General features: G+C 42.1%; 2 protein-coding genes across 2 annotated transcripts in view; one reads left to right on the top strand and one right to left on the bottom strand.

Moving 5' to 3' along the window:
* The window catches only part of enpp2l (ectonucleotide pyrophosphatase/phosphodiesterase 2-like), a 33,114-nt gene extending 28,709 nt beyond the window's left edge, over nucleotides 1–4,405 (bottom strand). Inside the window, exons 1-6 of the mRNA XM_045709263.1 lie at nucleotides 4,104–4,405; nucleotides 2,639–2,744; nucleotides 2,013–2,168; nucleotides 1,355–1,480; nucleotides 667–727; nucleotides 306–403 (exon numbers count right to left, since the gene is read on the bottom strand). Of these exons, the coding sequence (XP_045565219.1) occupies nucleotides 306–403; nucleotides 667–727; nucleotides 1,355–1,480; nucleotides 2,013–2,168; nucleotides 2,639–2,744; nucleotides 4,104–4,121 (565 nt within the window). The 5' untranslated portion in view covers nucleotides 4,122–4,405. The remainder of the gene's footprint in view (nucleotides 1–305; nucleotides 404–666; nucleotides 728–1,354; nucleotides 1,481–2,012; nucleotides 2,169–2,638; nucleotides 2,745–4,103) is intronic.
* Nucleotides 4,406–16,702: 12,297 nt separating this feature from the next.
* Nucleotides 16,703–19,788, top strand: LOC106588367 (DEP domain-containing mTOR-interacting protein). The gene is made up of 5 exons (XM_014177275.2): nucleotides 16,703–16,902; nucleotides 17,740–17,871; nucleotides 17,998–18,068; nucleotides 18,196–18,300; nucleotides 18,485–19,788. The coding sequence occupies exons 1-5, from the start codon at nucleotides 16,884–16,886 to the stop codon at nucleotides 18,611–18,613; spliced, it is 456 nt and encodes a 151-aa protein (XP_014032750.1). The 5' UTR covers nucleotides 16,703–16,883; the 3' UTR covers nucleotides 18,614–19,788.
* Nucleotides 19,789–22,491: the final 2,703 nt, after the last annotated feature.

Raw genomic sequence — 22,491 nt, 5'->3', positions numbered from 1 at the left:
AGAGTAGAGTAGAGTACAGTACAGTAGAGTAGGATGTTGTTTTATTCCTAGAGACCCTTATGCCTTCTAGGGGGTTTTTCCGAGCCACTGTGCTTCTGCCTCTGCATTGCTTGCTCTTTGGGGGTTTTAGGCTGGGTATCTGTAAGGCACTCTATGACAACTGCTGATGTAAAAAAGGAATTTATAAAATACATTTGATTGATATGTAACTAAGTCGCTTGGGTTCCTGACTTTGTCTGCCTTCAACAACAGTATAGCTACACTATGGTTTATCTAGTGTCAGGGTGAGAGATGGAGTGACTTACTCAGTTTCTCCATGTTGGGGATCACCGCCTTGCCCTTCTTCATGTAGGAGTCCCGAAACCCATCCACCGACAGCATGATCAGAGGAGGGCGGATAAAACTGGGAATAAGGACCAAATACTCAAAAGCTGTCGTGGAAAATTAGCTGTTGATGGGATGTCACTTCTTTAGTTTACACAAATGATATGGGAACCATATGGCCTTGTAGTGTTAGGTCAAAAGGTGCCCACAGGGCTACTGGTTCCAGTCCAAGTTGGAGGTGACTGCTCAGCTGCTGCCCCTTTCCCCCAGACCATAAAGCCACTGTCACTGTTTCTGAGGATAAAATCATTAACGTTTACTGAGTTTTTGATTCAAACGTACCCTGCAGGACATTCAGGGCCTGTGATCTCCTCACACTCATCGTCCACCCATTTAGTGTCTCCTGCAATAGGAGAATTTCAAAAGTTAAAGTCTAGCGCAAGTCTTCAAATGTCTGTTGCCGGTGCATTGGAATTTGATTCAAAAGAAGAATTTCCCTCACACTGCTTGTTGCAAAGTTTCACTTCTTCATTTTGAAAGTATTTGGATGATCAAAGCTTGTCAGAGTGTGAGAAGAATAGAAAACATGTATGCAATGTAGAACCCTCAAACTCAACTCAGGACCTCGACGCCCGTTTCACTGCGTCTTTTTCACTGTTGCCCTTTAATCAGGGACTGATTTAGACCTGGGACACCAGGTGGGTGCAATTAATTATTAGGTAGAACAGAAAACCAGCAGACTCCGGACCACGAGTATAAGAGTTGAATATCCCTGATGTAGAATGTGAAAGTTACTATGTATATAAGAGACTCACAACTTTTTATAGGTTCATTGTAGTGTAAACAACAAACGTGAAACTAATGCAGTCCAAAGGAAAAATGCACAACAAGAACCCAAATACCACATTCTAATTTTCCTTCTAACCGACTGCCTTCTCATTTGGTTCCCTTGTGTGTCCAATACGGAATGAACTGACCTAAATTCACTTTCTTCAAAAGCCTTTCATACATCCCTAGTTCGAGTGTGTACCTTTGCAGAGGGCTTTGTAGTTGGTGCAGCAGTCTCCTTTCTCCAGACAGTCTTCTGAGCAGTGGCAAGCGTGGTCGTCGTTTCTCGTCTCCCCACAGCGATCTTCACTGCACTCAAAGCCACCCGCTGCACCAGGGAAGGGACATAAGAGTCTGTATTCAGCATCAACAACTAGCTACTACAAAACCATAGTCATGACTCATGCACACACACAAAATCAGAAAGCAAATTCAATATCATTGTTTAATTTGGTGTACATTCTTTTTAACAGTAGTGGATGGTTATACTCTGTGCATATTGGGGAATATAAACTGGGTGGTTTGAGCCCTGAATGCTGATTGGCTGAAAGCTGTGGTATATCAGGCCGTATACCACAGGTATGGCAAAACATGTATTTTTACTGCTCTAATTACATTGGTAACCAGTTTATATTAGCAATAAGGCACCTCGGGGGTTTGTGGTATGTTGCCAATATACGTATCACGGCTAAGGGCTGAATCCAGGCACTCTGCATTGCGTCGTGCGTAAGAACAGCACTTAGCTGTGGTATATTAGACATATACCACAGCGCTTGGGCCTTAATCCTTCATTACACCATAGCACCAGAGTAAGATATACAGTACAAGAAAACAGTTCAAAGACAAAATGGTATACAAACCTGTTTTTAAACAGTGCACGTCGAAATCTGAGCAGCAGCTGTAGTAGGTTTTGCACAAGTTGTCACATCTGCAACCTGGCGGTAAAGCTTCCTCCAATTCAAAACATCTGCCCTTACATGATCCTGCTGAGCTAACCCACAGGGAGTCTGAGATAGCTGGGACAATAGAACACAATTAGCACAACGCTAACGAGACACAGCAACACACCAACAAGTGATTGACACAACTTCCATGGATGTGTCCTTAATATGGACACCATACTCACTAGCAAAGACTTCAGCGTACTGAAAATGTAGCCTGGTAAACACAGTTTGTGTGCTACACATAATAGGCTATGGCATCATGACAACACAAAAGACCAAGGCTAAAGGCAACCGGGCTGCAGAAAATGTAACGTCAATCTTAAATATTGGGTTACTACTGTAAGTCTATTAGCCTACTGTTCCAGAAAAAGGTGCAATATGGAAGAAAAGGTACAGTGGTGATGCCAACGAACAATTTCCATCCTTGAATGGACAAAACAGTTATATTGCTCTCTATTTTATTATACTGTAATAAAACCATTATTAGTCAACTGTGTCAGAGCAGGAAAGGCCAAATGTCAACACATCGATCCATGTCTCACTTTTGGTTTGGGGCGGAGATCCCGCATCTTCTCCAGGTCGACTTGCTTGAAAGACATACGCCACACTAACACTGGATCCCGTAAGGACTGCGAAGAGAACAACTGCCTGAGAAGAAGAGATAGACGTCATCCTAAAGCTGTTCACGCAGCATCAGAATCAAGGAGTCAAGCCTAGAACATAAGGTAATCCACCTGATTTCATTCAAACAAATCCCCAAATCCTTTTTTACTGGTACAAAAATACCAGTTAAGGTAGGTACTGTGATAACTTAGATATTTGTACAATGGTTGATGTCAACTACATTCAAATACTCAAGCTGAGCATGATTTAGCCTACACTGTACAATAGAACCAATGGAATAGTCCCAAAATCAAGTGGCCTTAAACAGGCTAGTTGAAAGCATTTGACCTATAGCCTATATTTGACTCAGGTCTGATGACAGCACCATCATATTGACAAATATTCTGTTATTACTAGTGTATGTGTTGAGCTTGAAATATGATCAAACAAACCAGAGTATCATTGAAGAGAGGAACATAATATTGTTTACCTTGAAGTACTCAAGTACTCAACTAGTGGTTGCCTTTTGTTATTCCATGAGCAGCCCACGGTTTGAAGTTTGAAGAGAGGTTTGTTTTTCAATTGGAGGACAGAATAGCTGAATTTATGTATAACTTGATTATCATGGCAAAATATTTCATACACAAATATCTCTATTTGAAAACGATCCCCCTGTTTATTGTATTTTTGAAAGTTATAGACAATCGTTTAAATTAGTCCAAACAAGCCCTTTATGTTCACAATCTTTGTAATTTGATCCCTGATTAGACCACCCTGTGTATTGTTTATGCTCGGGTCTATGTAAACGTGTCTAAAACAAAAATCTTAGCAGATACTGAGATTTGTGTCAGCGAAGAGAAAACTTAAATGAATGTGATTCATTATATAAGCTAATCAGTCTGAGCAGACGATTCCTGTCACTCATTGATTGCATCGATATTGATTCAAGTTCATCTGAACTGCTGCACTTAAAATGATACATCTGACACATAGGCCAATTCAGTTTCAGTTGAAACATTTACTCTGAAATAAAAGCTGGCATCAATTAAGAACATAAAAAATAATGTGTTGCAGAACATAACGGAGACTTACATGACTATACAAAATATTAATCACTAGCCAATTTAGCATGTTTACTTTCACGGGTAAACAAGTGACTGTGCCACTATTTACAGACTGTATGTAGCCTACCGACAATTTGGCTATTCATCAGTTGTTTCTTTTTGTTGTTAATGCATTATGCATAGGATGAATCATTACATACGTTTTCTTATAGCTCGCTTGCAAGATCCGGGCGGCTGTTGCAAGGACGCATTTAGCATTTTGTCAGGTTGCCCAAAAGAAATCCAAGAATTTCATGACTACATTTCAGAATACAACAATTATGAAACAATCTTACCGTACCAATTTTCCCAGTAACATGTTCCAAATAGCGTATCCTCTTAGTGCATTCCCCAAAAGTGTCAAAAAAATGGTGGGCAAAGTCCACCCTAACCGTTCTGAATCGATGGACAGGGCGCTGGGGTTCAGCGCTGTTCAGTTGTCTTGCTCAATTTGGTTTTTGCTGCAAACCAATGCGGATTAAGTAATGGTGACAGCTGCGCTCTGGTACAATGGTGCTGCTGGCAGATGATCTGTTAACCATAGTCAGCACTAAACTGTGGGTTCACTCCTACGCACGACCCGCGCAATGACCGAGGGAGAGGGAGAGAGAGAGACGCTCAGAGAGAAAAGGGGTGGGTTTTTATAACACTTTCTCAACTACAGTTTATGTTGAAATAACAGCTGTAAAAATATTTTTTGAAAACACCACAACAAGAACTTTTGGCCTTGGGACCATAGCGAAATTTCCAGGGGGATGGGGGGACATGTCCCCCCCAGTATTCAGAAAAGGTAGACTGTCCCCAAATAATTTATTTAAAAAATATGAATTAGCTTTAATGGTCGACTTTTGGCAGGACTTTTGGTGGTTCATCAATGTGTCATTCTGGTCATGTGCGCTGAGACCAGCATAGCTAGTTCGTTAGCTAAGTTAGCCACTTGTAGCTAGCCAGTAACTCCTCCAGTATGTGTTGATATCATTTCACATATTTTTGGGGGGATGGAAGCTGTAGAGATCAGTAAGAAATGGCACTTCTGTAGCTAAATATCTATTTAATAATTTATTTTGGCTTTTATGCACTACCTGGTATGATTGTGCATTCATCAGTTATACAGTTTAAAGACGTTACTTTTGAGTTATTGCTCAAAGTCAACCTTTATAGTAAGTGTCCAGTGTTAGCAGATTTCTATGAAATATGACCTATAATTAATTACAATATAAGTTAAATAGTTGTCCTTCCAAAATATTGTAATTAAGTATGTTAAAAAGCAGCTTTTCTGTGTTGGAATGTTGTGGGTGTACCCTACCAACGGAATTGTGTGGGCGCATACTGGTCATTAAAAATATTCATGCGAGTAAAACGCTGATAGGCCAGCTCATCCTCCTCAGTATTTTTTTAAATACCAAGCATTTTGAGGTGTTTTTTTTTTAAAGTGTTTTTGTTTCTTCTCAATTTCATGCTGTAGCCACGAATACGAGTATAGGATGAGTCAACAACATTATTTGGGTATGCGTTAACATAATATTAACTTTGAAAAGTTTGATTTTCACTGCAAAAATGTATGTCAGCCACATGGAAAACTGTGTAGAATTACAGGAAATGCATTTTAAAATGTAAACAAAGATTCTGGGGGAGGACCCCCAGTCTACTGTTCGTCCTTCCCAATATCTACACCCTTGCATGGGAGGGTGAGTGCACAGGGTGATTCCATGTTTATCATAGGCCTGTACTGTATGTCAGATATGGCATGTGTACCCTTGTTGACCTCTACTTGTGGTGCTAGGGGTTTGACTTGAAATCGACACTTTATTGAAATATGTTTTGGAAATGCATGGAAAGCACTCCTTTTGCCATTTGCAATTTCCTGTGTGATTATGCTCTTAATTCATCAAGCCCAAAAAGCAAAGATAAAAGTATTTTGATACTGAACGGGGCAATGCATATTTCAGGTAAGAGTCCTCAATTTCATTTTCTACAACAAATACACCCCATTCTGTCTCATTTACCGATTGTTCTGTTCTGTTTATTGAGTCAAAGGGGTTGTCACAATGCACAGGGGAACGGTTACTCAATGCTACTCTCAAGGCTAGAAGTATAGAGGGTTCAAACAGCCCACAGAGGCATCCTTCAGTGCATGCTGATATACAGTACAGTACACAATGTTATATTCCACTCATTTAGCAGGGGCTCTTATCCACAGCATTATAAAGGCGCCAATGTTACCAATTCTCAGAAATCTCTTTTTTTCTGGTAGTCAAGCCCTTTACAGGAGGCTGTCTGTCACTGCTTTAATGTTTTGAAACTAATCAGGACAAACTTTGCTTGAGGGCATCCACTTCCTAAAATGTACTCCGATGTTATGAAATATTTATCAAACAATGGTGTTTTGTTCAGTCGTTGGAGGCTTAGGTAGTTATGGGTAGCTGTTGAATGACACAGCATTAAGACTAAAAGCTTGTCCTGTCTCATTCGGCTATTCGGCCTTTGGAGTGGATTACCTGGCATGGCCATGGAGCAATTTGATTGGGCAGTGAACCACTGCTACCTGGGGCTATGCTTACCTCCCTGATCCTACAGGAAGTTGGATCGGATAGGGTTTCAACTTCCATGTCACCTGGGGACCAGATTCATAAAAAAAAAGATTTCGCTCTCTCTCTCTCTCTCTCTCTCTCTCACTCTCTCTTTCTCTGAAAAAGGCAACTTCTGATACGGACTAAAATTACAGCCTGTCTTAGATTGGACACAGTCCCTTTCCCCCTCAGGCTCTGGTTGACAAACTTTACTATAAAGACACTTATTGGATATGGTTTCTAACAATGTTACCCTGTGAATTTCGACCAGAGAATCCTGCATGTTTTATCAAACTCCAGATGCACACCACAAGTTGAAATGGTTAAAGAAAATACCTTAGACAAAGAAGAATATAATGAATTTGTGAGTTTGTCACTGCTCCGCATGCAGTAACCATTGCTCAGGACCCACCCTGCCTCAGTCTTTGTGCAGTCAAATGTGTCAAACACTATAATAGACCTTAAAAGGAAACATTGTTGTCGCTCTAGATTAATTGAACATATTGAGAATTGTCCAGGAATAAAATGGACAGTGATATGGTTATGGGAAGTGATGTCAAGAGTATACTCAAATAAGCTTATGCTGACATTGGTTGAGAGCAAAGTGAAAGAGCACACTACAGCACTTTGGACAAAGTTTGTCAATATTTGCCCCACACACACACACACACACACACACACACACACACACACACACACACACACTAGTCACCTGTTACAACGTAAAGATTACTTGTCCTCCTATGAGGTGTTTCTATCATTTTTATTAGCCAGTGTACCTTACTGCTGCCATTGGGTTTCTTTTTGACAATGATGGTGGCTGTCAGCTAATCCCAGCAAAGGTTGAAGGGACAGTTCATCTAGGTCTATATGCCTCAATTAAAGTGAATGGAGAAGATAGGATTTTATTTGGTGCTTATCCATCTATTCATCTGGGGCATGTAGCTGGATCTACGCAACCATGGAATCATAATGACAGACTACTTTTGAGGTCTGAAAACATTATGATTTTGAAGTGAACTGGGATGGTACGTTTGTGTATGTTACACTTTTCTTGGAATACGTATTCCATGTAATGTTTACAGAGGACTAATTGTATTAAAGGTAATCTCAGCAACCCATAACCAAATCTCGCTTGACCGCTGGCTTTCCTGCCAGCTTCTTGATTTGGGTCTGGGGGAAAAGGCTGAGATGTTTCACCTAGTACAACTGGCGTAACCACGGTGTATCCTATCTGGTAGCAGACAAGTCAACACACCCTCACCTCTTAAAACATCAGTCAAGTCTATTGCTCAAATGAACCCCTCCTTTTTTGAAAATTCTAAAGAGGGCAGACAGGTGTAGGTGCACTCGTGCATGATTCGTCCAAATTAACAGTGATGCAAAATCCAGCACACCAATAGAATTGTTCCTCATTATACTCATATCCCACAGCCTACGGACAGATGCAACATTTTATGGTTTTATGTTATTCATGTTGTTTATTGCTCCTTGTGTATAGTGGCGAGTTGACTTCAGTTTCGCCCACACAGCCCACTGACCTAGGGCAAACAATACAATGTAACTAAAAAAACCTATTTGAACTTGTACCGCATGCTGAGAGGCTGGTTCAGGGATATCATTTCTTTCTAGTATTTTTAAGGCCAAGCCAGTATTCACAAGTTTGAGCATTGTGAGAGTTGACAGTTTGCTTGTTTGGCTTGCAGGTTTGAGGCTGTATGTCTCTATGCTCTGAAAATCTTTAAAAAAAACAGCAGCTTCAAAAGACATGTCTCAGCATGGAATTAGTGCAAAACGCAGCATCATATGATGCAAAATGCCTCATACGGGAATGATTTCTGTCCTTTGAAAGTTACATATCTTGAAAACGTGATTGATGACAAGCAAAACATTTTGGGACTTTGTCAACAATGGACTAATGAAACAAATACCAAAAGATAGTTTTTGGGTGGAGTTTTCCATTAACCATTCTGTGTGCTAAAAAAAATATCTGAAGCTGTATCAGTTGTTAGGAACTTCACCGTCATTGGAGGAAGTGGAGGACCATTCCTCCTGTGTTTGAATTTAAGAACAAAATATGAGACAAACATAATTTTAGATTAATCTGTACTGAATAAATATAATGTCTTGTCACTAAATACAGTATCTGGATAAAAACTGTTTTTCAATGGTCTACAGTTGTCTCAACAGCACCCCCTATAGGTGAGGGTGGCTTTTTTCTGTCCTCCTCTAGGTTCCCATTCAGTATTTAAAAACGGCCCATTGCTTTATAATTTACACATTCCTGAAATCCCAAATAGTTTGTTTAGCCAAAGAGTTTGAAACCTATCTGGATTAACTGTTAATCTAAACAGCTGATGACGAGGTTGCATCAATGAACTAAGCAGACACAATCTGATACATATGTTGTGAATGTTTCCTTCTGTTCTACTGCTTTCGGCACCCGTGTGTCTTCATCTGTCCATTTTTCTATAGTTATTAAACTTATCGGTGGGACATTTTGCAAGTTTCTGGTCCAACTACCCACCATTGCTGTTTTGAAAGGTAACTTGTCTTTTGGATCTTTTACATTATCCAGGGAAGAATGAACAGATAACCATTCAGATCTCTTGTAGTAGCAATTTACATTTCCTATCCAATCAAATGATTGAATGAACTGACATGAGCGATTCAGAAGATCTTTTTATTTGGGGGAGAGAATCATTTTTGATAGCATCTAGCGAAACACCCTGCCACAGTTTCCAGTAAAAGGCTGAGAGATGGGGCCAGAGAAATGTAACCACTCTCAAATGTATAGACTTAGCTATGGATGCAAGGACTGACCATCCATGATATCAAAATGATCATGTTAACTATGGTTTGAGGCTATACAGTGTTTACATTTACAGTACATTTACTTTATTTACAAACATTGGAGTAAAATAAGCTTATATTTTGGGTTCTGATGCAGTGGAACTAAACAGTTGAACTAAACTCATGAGGCATTTACAAGTTAAATTCTTCATGAATCAATTGGAACATATCCTTCATTTATAAGTCTAAAAATGGATGTAGCAAGTGCAGATTGACGCTTTAAACACATTTGCACCTTGGTGCTGTAGTGTCGACAGCTAGATTAAAAATAGGTATTTTTCCAAATCATTTTCATCCATCCTCAATTTCACAAGTCTAAATCCGACACTGATATAAATGTACAGAAACATATGATCTACCATCTGCATTTGGACTCTTGAACTCCTCATTCTGAAACGTACTCTCTCTGCTGGTGAATAGTGGTACTGACATCATTTCTATTTATGAGTAAACTACGGTCATAGGAGTCTTTGTTAAAGCACTGTTACTGTACAACTACAAATATAAACTTGGCTGGAGCATGACTGCTTGTCAGTTAACTTGTCCATTTTATGAACAAATGTAGATGTCCTCAATAATTCCCACTGAACTAGTATAAAGATCTTGGATGGAGACTGTCTGCGAAAGTAGAGGACATTGTTTTTTCTTACAACCCAATAAAGACTCTAAAGACTATATTGCACTTCAAAGAGTGGTATCAAACTGAAAAGTTTCTAGCAGAGAATTACAAACTATGATTGCATTATTAGCACATTATTATGATCAGAGGAGGCTGGTGGAACGACTATAGGAGGACAGGCTCATTGTAAAGGCTGGAATGGCATAAATGGAACAGAGTCAAACATGTGGTTTCATATGTTTGATACCGTTCCATTTATCCCATTACAGACATTACAATGAGCCCGTCCTCCTATAGCTCCCCCAACCAGCCTCCACTGACTATGATCAACAAAATGGTAGTCATTTTTTGAATGCATCACTGTTACTCAGTCAATGGCCAGTTGATGGCAATGTTATCTATAATACAGAAGCATCATAACAGTGGTCACCAACCCTGGTACTGTCAAGCGCTACACTGAAACCTGACCGAAACACCACATCCAACTGACCAACCATTGTCTCGTGAAAATTGTGTCATTCCTTCCAACTGTCTGTCAACTGACCTTAAATGGCAAATGATTAACCATGCATAAGACAAACAGAAGTGACACGTGTTGACTGTTGAAACAAGCCCCGCTGTAAAAATGACTGTGAAATGACACTGCGCGCCTGCCATTGCTATCATGTAGGCCTATAGCAGCGATGGACTCTGTCACACGTGATACAAAGCAAGGACGAATCTAAACTGCATTTGTGGTCCCAATGTAGTACATGTGCTGATAAACAGTAAGTCCTGTTATCAAATAAAATACAATTTTATTAATCACATGCGCCGAATACAACAGGTGTAGTAGACCTTACAGTGAAATGCTTACTTACAAGTCCCTAACCAACAGTGCAGTTTAAAAAAATATGGATAAGAATAAGAGATAAAAGTAACAAGTAATTAAAGAGGAGCAGTAAAAAATAACGTTATATACAGGGGGGTGCCGGTACAGAGTCAATTTGCGGGGGCACCGGTTAGTTGAGGTAGTATGTACATGTAGGTTGAGTTAATTAAAGTGACTATGCATAGATGACAACAGAGAGTGGCAGTGGAGGGGGGGGGCAATGTGAATAGTCTGGGTAGCCATTTGACTAGATGTTCAGGTGTCTTATGGCTTGGGGGTAGAAGCTGTTTAGAAACCTCTTGGACCTAGAGGTGTAGAGGTCCTGGATGGCAGGAAGCTTGGCTCCAGTGATGTACTGGGTCTTTTGCACTACCCTCTGTAGTGCCTTGCGGTCGGAGGCCGAGCAGTTGCCATACCAAGCAGTGATGCAACCAGTCAGGATGCTCTCGATGGTGCAGCTGTAGAACCTTTTGAGGATCTGAGGACCCATGCCAAATATTTTCAGTCTCCTGAGGGGGAATAGTTATAGGTGTTGAATTAAAGTTATAGTTATGAATTATAAGTTATAAGTGAATAGGTGTTGTCGTGCCCGCTTCACGATTGTCATGGTGTGCTTGCACCATGTTAGTTTGTTGGTGATGTGGACACCAAGGAACTTAAAGATCTCAACCTGCTCCATTGCAGCCCCATCGATGAGAATGGGGGTGTGCTCGGTCCTCTTTTTCCTGTAGTCCACAATCATCTCCTTTCTCTTGATCACGTTGAGAGAGAGGTTGTTGTCCTGGCACCACACGGCCAGGTCTCTGACCTCCTCCCTATAGGCTGTCTCGTTGCTGTCGGTGATCAGGCTTACCACGGTTGTGTCATCAGCAAACTTAATGATGGTGTTAGAGTCGTGCCTGGTCGTGCAGTCATGAGTGAACAGGGAGTACAGGAGGGGGCTGAGCACGCACCCCTGAGGCGCCCCTGTGTTGAGGAACAGCGTGGCGGCTGTGTTGTTACCTACCCTTACCACCTGGGGGCGGCCCGTCAGGAAGTCCAGGATCCAGTTGCAGAGGGAGGTGTTTAGTCCCAGGGTCCTTAGCTTATTGATGAGCTTTGAGGGCACTATGGTGTTGAACGCTGAGCTGTAGTCAATGAATAGCATTCTCACATAGGTGTTCCTTTTGTCCAGGTGGGAAAGGGCATTGTGGAGTGCAATAGAGACTGCATCATCTGTGGATCTGTTGGGGCGGTATGCAAATTGGAGTGGGTCTAGGGTTTCTGGGATGATGGTGTTGATGTGAGCCATGACCAGCCTTTACATTTTACATTTTACATTTTAGTCATTTAGCAGACGCTCTTATCCAGAGCGACTTACAGTAATGAATACATTTCATTTCATGCACTTCATGGCTACAGACGTGAGTGCTACGGGTTGGTAGTCATTTAGGCAGATTACCTTAGTGTTCTTTGGCACAGGCACTATGGTGGTCTGCTTAAAACATGTTAGTATTACAGACTCGGACAGGGAGAGGTTGTAAATGTTAGTGAAGACAATTGCTAGTTGGTCAGCGCATGCTCACAGTACACGTCCTGGTAATCCGTCTGGCCCTGCGGCCTTGTGAATGTTGACCTGTCTAAAGGTCTTACTCACATCGGCTGCGGAGAGAGTGATCACACAGTCTTTCGGTACAGCTGGTGCTCTCATGCATGTTTCAGTGTTATTTGCCTCGAAGTGAGCATAGAAGTAGTTTAACTCATCCGGTAGGCTCGTGTCACTGGGCAGCTCTCGGCTGTGCTTCCCTTTGTAGTCTGTAATGGTTTTCAGGCCCTGCCACATCCGACGAGCATCAGAGCCGGTGTTGTACGACTCGATCTTAATCCTGTATTGACGCTTTGCCTGTTTGATGGTTCATCGGAGGGCATAGCGGGATTTCTTATAAGCTTCCGGGTTAGAGTCCAGCTCCTTGAAAGCGGCAGCTCAAGCCTTTAGCTCAGTGCGGATGCTGCCTGTAATCCATGATTTCTGGATGGGGTATGTACGTACGGTCACTGGGGGCAACGTCATCGATGCACTTACTGATGAAGCCAATGACAGATGTGTTGTACAGATGTTGTAATACTGTCATGTTGTCTGTATGGTCATCTGGCAGCTCTGTAAACTGAGCTTATCTTCTATGTTTTTGTCACTGTTCAGTGCAGGCTTTTATGGTCATCTTGACCTGGGGACAGACAGAGACATGTGTCACGGTTATCAATGGTGAAGGAGGACCAAAATGCAGCAGGACTGTGTTTGTTCATCTTGAACATTTATTAAACTCAAAATGAACTCCAAAACAACAAAATAAACTCACGATCACTGAACAGTCTTCTCAGGCTCATACACGCTAGACAAGAAACAATCTCCCACAAAAACCTACACCAAACAATTACCCATATATAGGACTCTCAATCAGAGGCAACGAGGAAGCACCTGCCTCCAATTGAGAGTCCCAAACCCCAATCAACCTAACATAGAAATACATTAACCAGACTACACATAGAAATACATAAACACAGACCATAAACCAAAAACCCGGAAATAATAAATCAAACGCCCTTTTACCAAAACACCACCCCGAACCACATAAAACAAATACCCTCTGCCACGTCCTGACCAAACTACAATAACAATTAACCCTTATACTGGCCAGGACGTGACAGTACCCCCCCCCTAAAGGTGCTAACCCCGGAAGCACCTCAAGAATAACAAAACCCCAAACAACAACAAAAATCCCCTAAACTAAAGGGAGGGAAGGGAGGGTGGCTGCCGTCACCGACGGCACTTGTGCTACACCCCCCCTCCCCAACCCACCTATGCAGGTGGTGGTTCAGGCTCCGGCCTATTGTCCTCCAGAGTTCCGACCGACCCGATCAGCCTCGGACCGTAGGCAGACTACCCCTGCTCTGGATCATGGGTAGACCTCCTCCTCTCCACCCTGTATGCAGACTCATCAATTAAACCGTTAATTACTTTAAGTTCTGAAATGTCAGGCTTACTCAGTTTAGGGTTGCTGCTAGACTCCCTTGATTTTTAGTCATCAGCAGACTCTGGGCAGATGGGCCACTCTGGCTGATCCTGGCCGACAGGCCACTCTGGCTGATCCGGGCAGTCGGGCCACTCTGGCATCTCCGGGCAGTCGGGCCACTCTGGCATCTCCGGGCAGTCGGGCCACTCTGGCATCTCCGGGCAGTCAGGCCACTCTGGCATCTCCGGGCAGTCGGGCCACTCTGGCATCTCCGGGCAGTCGGGCCACTCTGGCAATCCGGGCAGTCGGGCCACTCTGGCATCTCCGGGCATTCGGGCCATTCTGGCAGCTCCTGACTGACGGGCAACTCTGGCGACTCCTGACTGACGGCTCTGGCGACTCCTGACTGACGGCTCTGGCGACTCCTGACTGACGGGCGGCTCTGGCGACTCCTGACTGACGGGCGGCTCTGGCGACTCCTGACTGACGGGCGGCTCTGGCGACTCCTGACTGACGGGCGGCTCTGGCGACTCCTGACTGACGGGCGGCTCTGGCGACTCCTGACTGACGGGCAGCTCTGGCGACTTCTGACTGAGCCGACGCACTGGAAGCCTGGTGCGTGGTGCTGGTACTGGGGTTATCAGCCTGGGAACACGCACCTCCAGGCTAGTGCGGGGAGCGGGAACAGGACGAGTCGGACTGGGCTGACGCACTTGAAACCTGGTGCGTGGTGCTGGTACTCGACGTGCCAGACTGGGAACACGCACTTCCAGGCTAATGCGGGGAGCGGGAACAGGACGAGTTGGACTGGGCTGGCGCACTTGAAACCTGGTGCGTGGTGCTGGTACTGGACGTGCCAGACTGGGAACACGCACCTCTAGGCTAGTGCGTGGAGTGGGAACAGGATATATAGGACCTTGGAGGCTTACTGGCGGTCTCGAGCTTAAACCTGGCATCGTTTCTGGCTGAATGCCCACTACCCCCTGGTAAATGTGGGGCGCTGGTATAGCGCGTACTGGCCTAAAAACACTTGGCCTTGCCGTAATACTCATTACCCCGAAGCACGAGACCTGTCCATTAACTGGCTTCTGTGAAACAGTCCGGGGATTTGGCCTGGGGCTCCAAACTTGCCCCGCCAAACTACCCATATGCCCCCCCCAAAAAATGTATTGGGGCTGCCTCTCGGGTTTAATCGCCAGTCGTGTTCCTCGGTAGCATTCCCGGTCTTTGTTCCATTTCTTCCATGGGCCCTCTCCGGCCATAACTTGCTCCCATGTCCATTTCTCCCGTTTGTCCAATTCAAATTCCCTCTGCTCCTTCCAGTCCACCTGTTGCTCCTTCCAGTCCACCTGTTGCTCCTTCCTCTGCTGCTTGGTCCTTTTGTGTTGGGAGATTCTGTCACGGTTATCGATGGTGAAGGAGGACCAAAATGCAGCAGGACTGTGTTTGTTCATCTTGAACATTTATTAAACTCAAAATGAACTCCAAAACAACAAAACAAACTCACGATCACCGAACAGTCTTCTCAGGCTCATACACGCTAGACAAGAAACAATCTCCCACAAAAACCTACACCAAACAATTACCCATATATAGGACTCTCAATCAGAGGCAACGAGGAAGCACCTGCCTCCAATTGAGAGTCCCAAACCCCAATCAACCTAACATAGAAATACATAAACATAGACCATAAACCAAAAACCCGGAAATAATAAATCAAACGCCCTTTTACCAAAACACCACCCCGAACCACATAAGACAAATACCCTCTGCCACGTCCTGACCAAACTACAATAACAATTAACCCTTATACTGGCCAGGACGTGACAACATGTCTTGAAGGAACTTGGAACACATACAGTATAGTACATGAAGGAAGTTGGGACACATATAGTATGGTACGTACTGTACAGTGTGAAGTCAGTCAAACCTGCCATAGCTAGTGTATTTACTATTATACAATGGGTGGTTCTAATCCTGAATGCTGATTAGTTCAAAGCATATTCCAGCCGGTGTCTATTCCAAAAGTTACCGCCGTCTAAATCTGCAATGTTAAAATGCCTATTTACTCTGTTCCATCTGACTGCGCAATCCACTGTCTCATCAGCCCAGCCAGGCAATTTATAAACTTGAATTCCACTATAAAATGCATCTAGACATTATCTCACGCTTCTTTTAGACTAACATTTAGTTTTCAACAGCAGAGATTTGTATAAACCTTGCTATCTATCTCTCCGACATTTGCAACATTGTTTCAAAATGTAAATTCGATCTCCAGCTGTCCCATAGTAATGAACGTGTCGGGAGTTGGGACGAGACAGACAGACAGGCAGCGTTTCTCAGCCAGTCGTTTCTCAGCCAGTCATGCGTCAGCTGGCATAATTATTATGGTTATATACAAAGAAATGTCAATTGAAAAAAGGTCAAACAAACGAAGTGCAGCTAGTTTGCGGTCTTTCCAGCTATACTGTTTGAAGTGACTGTAAATTAGCCGTAGCTGGCTAGCTAGTAAGCAAAGGATAAGAACGTTGCCAGCCAGTATGGCAATGGAACATTTATAATTAACAACTGTGTCGCGTCCATAGATACAGAACAAAAAGACTGAATCAACTGAATTGATAGAATGAACGACCGACAGGCTTGGGAAGCAACCCTAGACTTGTGTCAGGACTATATCTCGTGGAAGTATGAAATAGTATGAATAAATTCATCAAAATAAAAGTGATAATGCCCTCGAAGCCAGTGTTTGGAGGATATATATATACCCTCCAAACACCGTCTTCTAGGGCATTATCACTTAAGCGGAGTCTGTGCACAGTTACACACACACACACACTACGTTTTCGGAAATCCGGAGGCATCTACCTTTGAGCAGAGCCACAGTGACCAGTGGAAAACTCCACTGTTTTTTCCCCTACCTCCATTTGAGCATTAGTGATCCCAATATGCCTTTCTCAGCTCTTATCGCCTACCCTGGGATAGCCTGGCAACAAGGCATCCCTCAACCCCTCCCACTCCCTCCCTCCCGGCCAGCCTTGACTGTTTACTCTCTCTGGGGGTTAACATTTAACATTTATACCGGAGCACCACAGCTGACTACATCCTCAGAGATTGTGGACAGCAACCTTCCCAAGTTACTTGGCACTTTGGCTGGCAAACCTTTGAAGTGAATTGTACGATGGGACCTCGGACAGCTGGTAAGGGCAACTTTAATTACGCGAGGCAAATATGTCAAAGGTGGAGATTGTAGGTTTACTGAACTTGTTTGGGTTTACTTGCTATGTCTAATGTAATATTGTGTCTCTTGTTAAATCTTAAGCATTGGTGTTGAGTTCACCTATATGAGTGCTATGAATACAATGGTATCACAAGTGACTGTGGATCTGTTTTTAGTCCTAGTTGGGCTGTTGTTAAGTATTTTTAAATGATCATGTTTATTCCTTTTTTTTGTGAGACAGAACTATTTTATTGATGAAAAATGATAGATTAGTCCAATTATATGGCACTACAAATTAGAAGAGATACCCAGCACAGATGAAAGCATTATTACATTGAGTTTGACTGGGGATGAATTTGACCTTTATTCTATATGTCATCATAACAGTATGCTGGTGATTGTTATGTAACTAAGTGCAGTAACCATAGCTTCCACTATAGGCTGGTATAAATATAAGCTTGTCAGGAAGTGTTGCTGTGATATCAATCAGTTCAGGGAGTGTTCATACAACACATTATGTGGCTATATTTGATTAGCAGCAGACACTTAGTTCTTTCATAACACTCAGATATGAAATGGGAGGCAGTGGGGTAGGTGGTGTGTGTTTGATGTGTTCTACTGTAAACTACAGCACTGCTAACAGTTCTGAAACTGAAGTGTGCGTCTGTGTGTGTGACATTTCAGAATGAATAACATGGTAGCTTACTTTTGTTATCCGTGCCTTTTCCTCTCAGTACACATTGCCAATCACTCTCAACCATAAAACATGTCTATGCTCTCTATGTGATATCTCTATATGTTCTTCTCCTTCTCTCAGTCACTCCATCTAAGGAAAGAAAGATGGTGTCTGGGGGGCAAGATAACAGTCTTAGTAGTGGCAACAGCGGGTATTGTAACAGAGGTCCCATGCTTACCCCTACCTCACCTGTGCTGTCAAACCCCAAATCAGGTAAGAATCTCTCTGGTCTTCACCTAAAGCTATATCACGTCCTCTCTACTGTACAGATTCAATTTAAACACCACTGTTCATGATTACACTGAGAATCTGCTAACAGTGTCTTTGTTCCATTGACAGTGCTAAAGAGACAAGTAAGTCCAGAGGAGCTGCAGAGACCAGGTGGTTCATACATAAAGAGGACGTTTACAGTACGTTACCACAGTGTTATCTCTTATTCATGCTAAAATAATGAAACACAACCAAATATCAATAAAATCCATAACCTTTTTTCACGATTCTATTCCTTTGTAAGTAATGTGATAAACCTATCTCCAGATTGTGGGTGATGCGGTGGGCTGGGGCTTCGTGGTCAGGGGGAGTAGGCCATGTCATATCCAGGCAGTGGACCGCAGTGGCCCTGCAGCAGCAGTAGGAGTGAAAGTGAGTACCATGGCATTGTGGGACATTTAGTGCAAAGAGCATCTCCAGGGCCTACAGGTTGATAGCTTTGTCAAATCAATATATTTGTTAGACTGGTAGACAATAATAAGTCTTCCTCTGCTATGTGCAGCTCTCATAAATTCTCTTCATTACGTACAGTATTTGACCAAAGTCCATTTTCCAGGTGTGCCAGTTTGTGGTCTCTGTCAATGGTCTGGACGTCCTGTCTCTAGACTACAAGACGGTCAGCAACTTCATCCTCACTGGATCGCGAACCGTGGTCATGGAGGTTATGGAGGAGTCTGATTGCTGAGGATGAGGTTGTATTGTATTCGGTTACAGTCAACTTAAGGCCTCAGTAACCCATTGGCTCTTGGTGGTCAAAAGCTTAGAGTAAGAATGTGGACTGTATTGGCCGAAATAAATCCATAGAAACCTTACGACCTTGATATGGAGCCAAATGGACTTAGCTACATGATCGACTTGAGACGCGGGTCACAGCAACAGAAACCTGACGAGCCCCACTGTGAAGCCATGTGTGCTTACATCATCAGTCTGAGACTCTGACCAGTGTTCCGTGGTTAACATGGATACAGCTTGTGTTTTTTGCTCTTTCACAGCGGTTTAGACTTTTGACCTGTGCGCCTACTCCTTGCCTGCTGTTTGCTTTTCCATCCACTCCCTCGTTTGCTCCAATGGAGGGTGCCTTCCTAGAAAGACAAGTACTTAGGGTGTTGTTGATTAAATGAGGTGGCACATATTGTAAACAACACCGCACTTTGTGACGTGGCAGAGGTGTTTTTGAGTACAGTAGAATTTGTTTTGATGAATTAGCTTTGCATTTTGCTTGGAATATGTTTGGCATTGAATGCTAAAGTTTGGTAGCAGGAGTAACTTAAACCTTATATTCATATTGGACTGAAAATAGCACAATACTGTCAAACAGCAGATCACATACTTTCTAGCAGCATAAAAAGGCTTGGATGTCATCTTGGTTTCTGATTCCACCGCAATATTTTTGGAAACCTAAAATACTGATAAAAGTTCAAATAATCAAACAGTAGTAGCCTATCAACATGTGAATCCTTTTTTATTTTTGAAACAACAAATGAATTGATTATGTCAAAACACTTCACAGGGAAATAGATAGACTTTGCAGTGATATTGTGCATTTTGTAAAACATGTCATGTGTAATACCTGAACACATAGTCCAACATAAGGTATAAAGGACCCAAATCACTAAAGGAGTTGTACTTTTATATAGCCATATAGGCTGACCCTATACATTTGCTATGGTCAACTTATCTTTAAAGGGTATTAGTGCAGACCAGGCCAGCAAAGTGTATCTGAATTTGTGTTAGCGTCTGATCAGTGTGAAAATATTTCAATTAGCCAATGAATTAATAAAATAAAGTAATTTCATTGAAAATGTTAGCAAATGTGTATTTGAATCAATGTTTATGATATTAAAGCAATAATATGATTCATCACTTGCAAATAATCAATCTTATTATCTTTAAAATAAGGGCTCACATCAAATAAAGCAAATTATTTTAGCAACATCACTGGAAAATCAATATTATGGATGGAAATGTAAGTGCTTCAGTCTAATAGCAATAAAGTAAGAGCATTTATTGAACCATGACAGGAACTTTAAACTGCAATAAAAGCTGAAATAACCTTGAAGATCAAGATCAACGGGATCACATTGGCATTCCTAGATTAAGTGGTTATAATATCTGGTCAAGGAGTGTGCCTTGTGCAATAATATCTGTAGATGGCATGTGAACTATAAATAACAACATTCAATCACGTGAACGGACTATATGGCTCTGACCACAAGGTGGCAGTATGTACCATACATACAACTGATATTTCCCAATTGGATCTCATTGACCGAATATCCAAATCTCTTTTACAGGCTTTTTACTGTAAAAACCTTTACAGTACTTTGAGAAGTTTTTTTGTTTGTCATGTTTGTTTTATGTCACTTTTGCCACAATGATATTACAATAACAAACCACAAGCTTTTCCCCTGCATTATATTTTTCCTGCAATATTAGTAGGTTTGCTATCACTACAGATTACTAAAATATCCAGATTCGTGCCTGTTAGTGTAGGAAACCTATGTTAAGATAACTCTGATGAGGGCAGCAGAGGGGTTAAGGGGTCAAGGGTTTAAGTGCAGTAGCATGGAATGCTCTTAAGATGGGTCAGGGCTTGTGTCAAGGGCAGACTGTGAGCTATTTCAAACTCCATCTAGTGATGAGCTCAGCATTATACATGCACAAAGATACTCAAAAGCAAAAAGAGTAAGTGATATAGGGTAACCATAACCTACTGTAACCACTGTAACTACAGTAACAACTGTGAATTCTATAACTGCAGGAATGTTAACCCCAATAAAAAAGGGGCCTCCAATAAAAAGAGTTGAAGAGAGATTCCACAGGTAATTGATTTTAAAAAGATGATTCTTTATCACTTCTGTCATGACCATGACCTTGCTGTCATGGCGATGCATAAAACACAGCGTACCTAACTACCCCTCTGTGCTTGTAGAAACACATTTGACATCGGGTCAACTGGGATAGGTGTGTATCCCAAGGGGCTCTTGTAGACCCATTGACTTCATGGGGCTACCCATGCTAACATACTGTATTCAGTAACAGTCAGCCTTTAGTCAATGATGTGTTAACTGTCCATTGATGAGTGGGCACTAGTTTGCTGTGAGATGGTCTAATCAAAACAGCTACAGTATCTAGAAGTTACTCAGATAAGTCAAAACTACTATCTTTTTCAACAGCAAGAGTAGAGCCTGTGTGTTTGGAACATTTAAATAAAAAATACAATATTTATTGAGTGAAACATTGGATATTCATTCCCAAAAAAATGTAGGCTGCACCGGAGTGCCATTCCATTGACATTTACGTCATTTAGCAGACGCTCTTATCCAGAGCGATTCCACTCATAACACCAATGTGGCAAACTCGGGGGTAACTTGACGGGCATTCTGACCGTCAGTGCAACACCTTATCCGTTATTCCAAGAGGTCCAAACCTCTTGAAGTAGATGCTAGGTTGCATTAAGGTCGCTGCAACATGATCAAAGTGAATGGTACTGTATCTTAACTTGGGTCTGTGCTATCTGGGATCCTTGGGACGTCACTACCCCATTGAAGTTTACATTTTAAATGGTTAAGGTAAGGGTTAAGGTTAGTTCTAGGTAAGGGTTATGGTTAAGGTTAGGGTAGGGGTTAAGGTTAGGGTTTAGGGTAGGTACGTCCCAAAGACACCTGATTGCACTGACCTCTTAACTTGACACAGATAGGGGCTTATTATGAAAGGCATTAACACATTTAATGTGGTCAAGATAGGTAGTTAATTTTAACAAAGTCACTTTCCAGAAATTATTTTATTTCTTACCCAACCAATCAAATACTATATAGACTGATGGGTACATATAAAACTTTGGACACAGCTACTCATTCAAGGGTTTTTCTTTATTTTGACTATTTTCTACATTGTAGAATAATAGCGAAGACATCAAAACTATGAAATAACACATATGGAATCATGTAGTAACTAAACAATCGTTAAACAAATCAAAATATATTTTATATTTGAGATTCTTCAAAGTAGCCACCCTTTGCCTTAATGACAGCTTTGCACAGTCTTGGCATTCTCTCAACCAGCTTAATGAGGTAGTCACCTAGAATGCATTTAAATTAACAGGTGTGCCTTGTTAAAAGCCAATCAGATGTGTTGTGACAAGGTTGGGTGGGGGGGTATACAGAAAATATCCCTATTTAGTAAAAGACAAATTCCAAGAACATCTCAAATAAGCAAAGAGAAACGACAGTCAATCATTTCTTAAAGACATAAAGGTCACTCAATCCGGAAAATTTTAAGAACTTTGACAGTTTCTTAAAGTGCTGTCGCAAAAACCATCAAGCGCTATGATGAAACTGTCTCTCATGAGGACCGCCACAGGAAAGGAAGACCCAGAGTTACCTCTGCTGCAGAGGATAAGTTTATTAGAATTATCTGCACCTCAGACTGCAGCCCAAATAAATGCTTCACAGAGTTCAAGTAACAGACACATCTCAACATCAATTGTTCAGAGGAGACGATGTGAATCAGGCCTTCATGGTCGAATTGCTGAAAAGAAACCACTACTATAGGACACCAAAA

Source organism: Salmo salar, chromosome ssa27 (genome assembly GCF_905237065.1).
Source record: "Salmo salar chromosome ssa27, Ssal_v3.1, whole genome shotgun sequence".
NCBI lineage: Eukaryota > Metazoa > Chordata > Actinopteri > Salmoniformes > Salmonidae > Salmo > Salmo salar.
The sequence above is the reverse complement of the archived record's forward strand: the minus strand, read 5'-3'. Positions and strand labels throughout refer to the sequence as shown.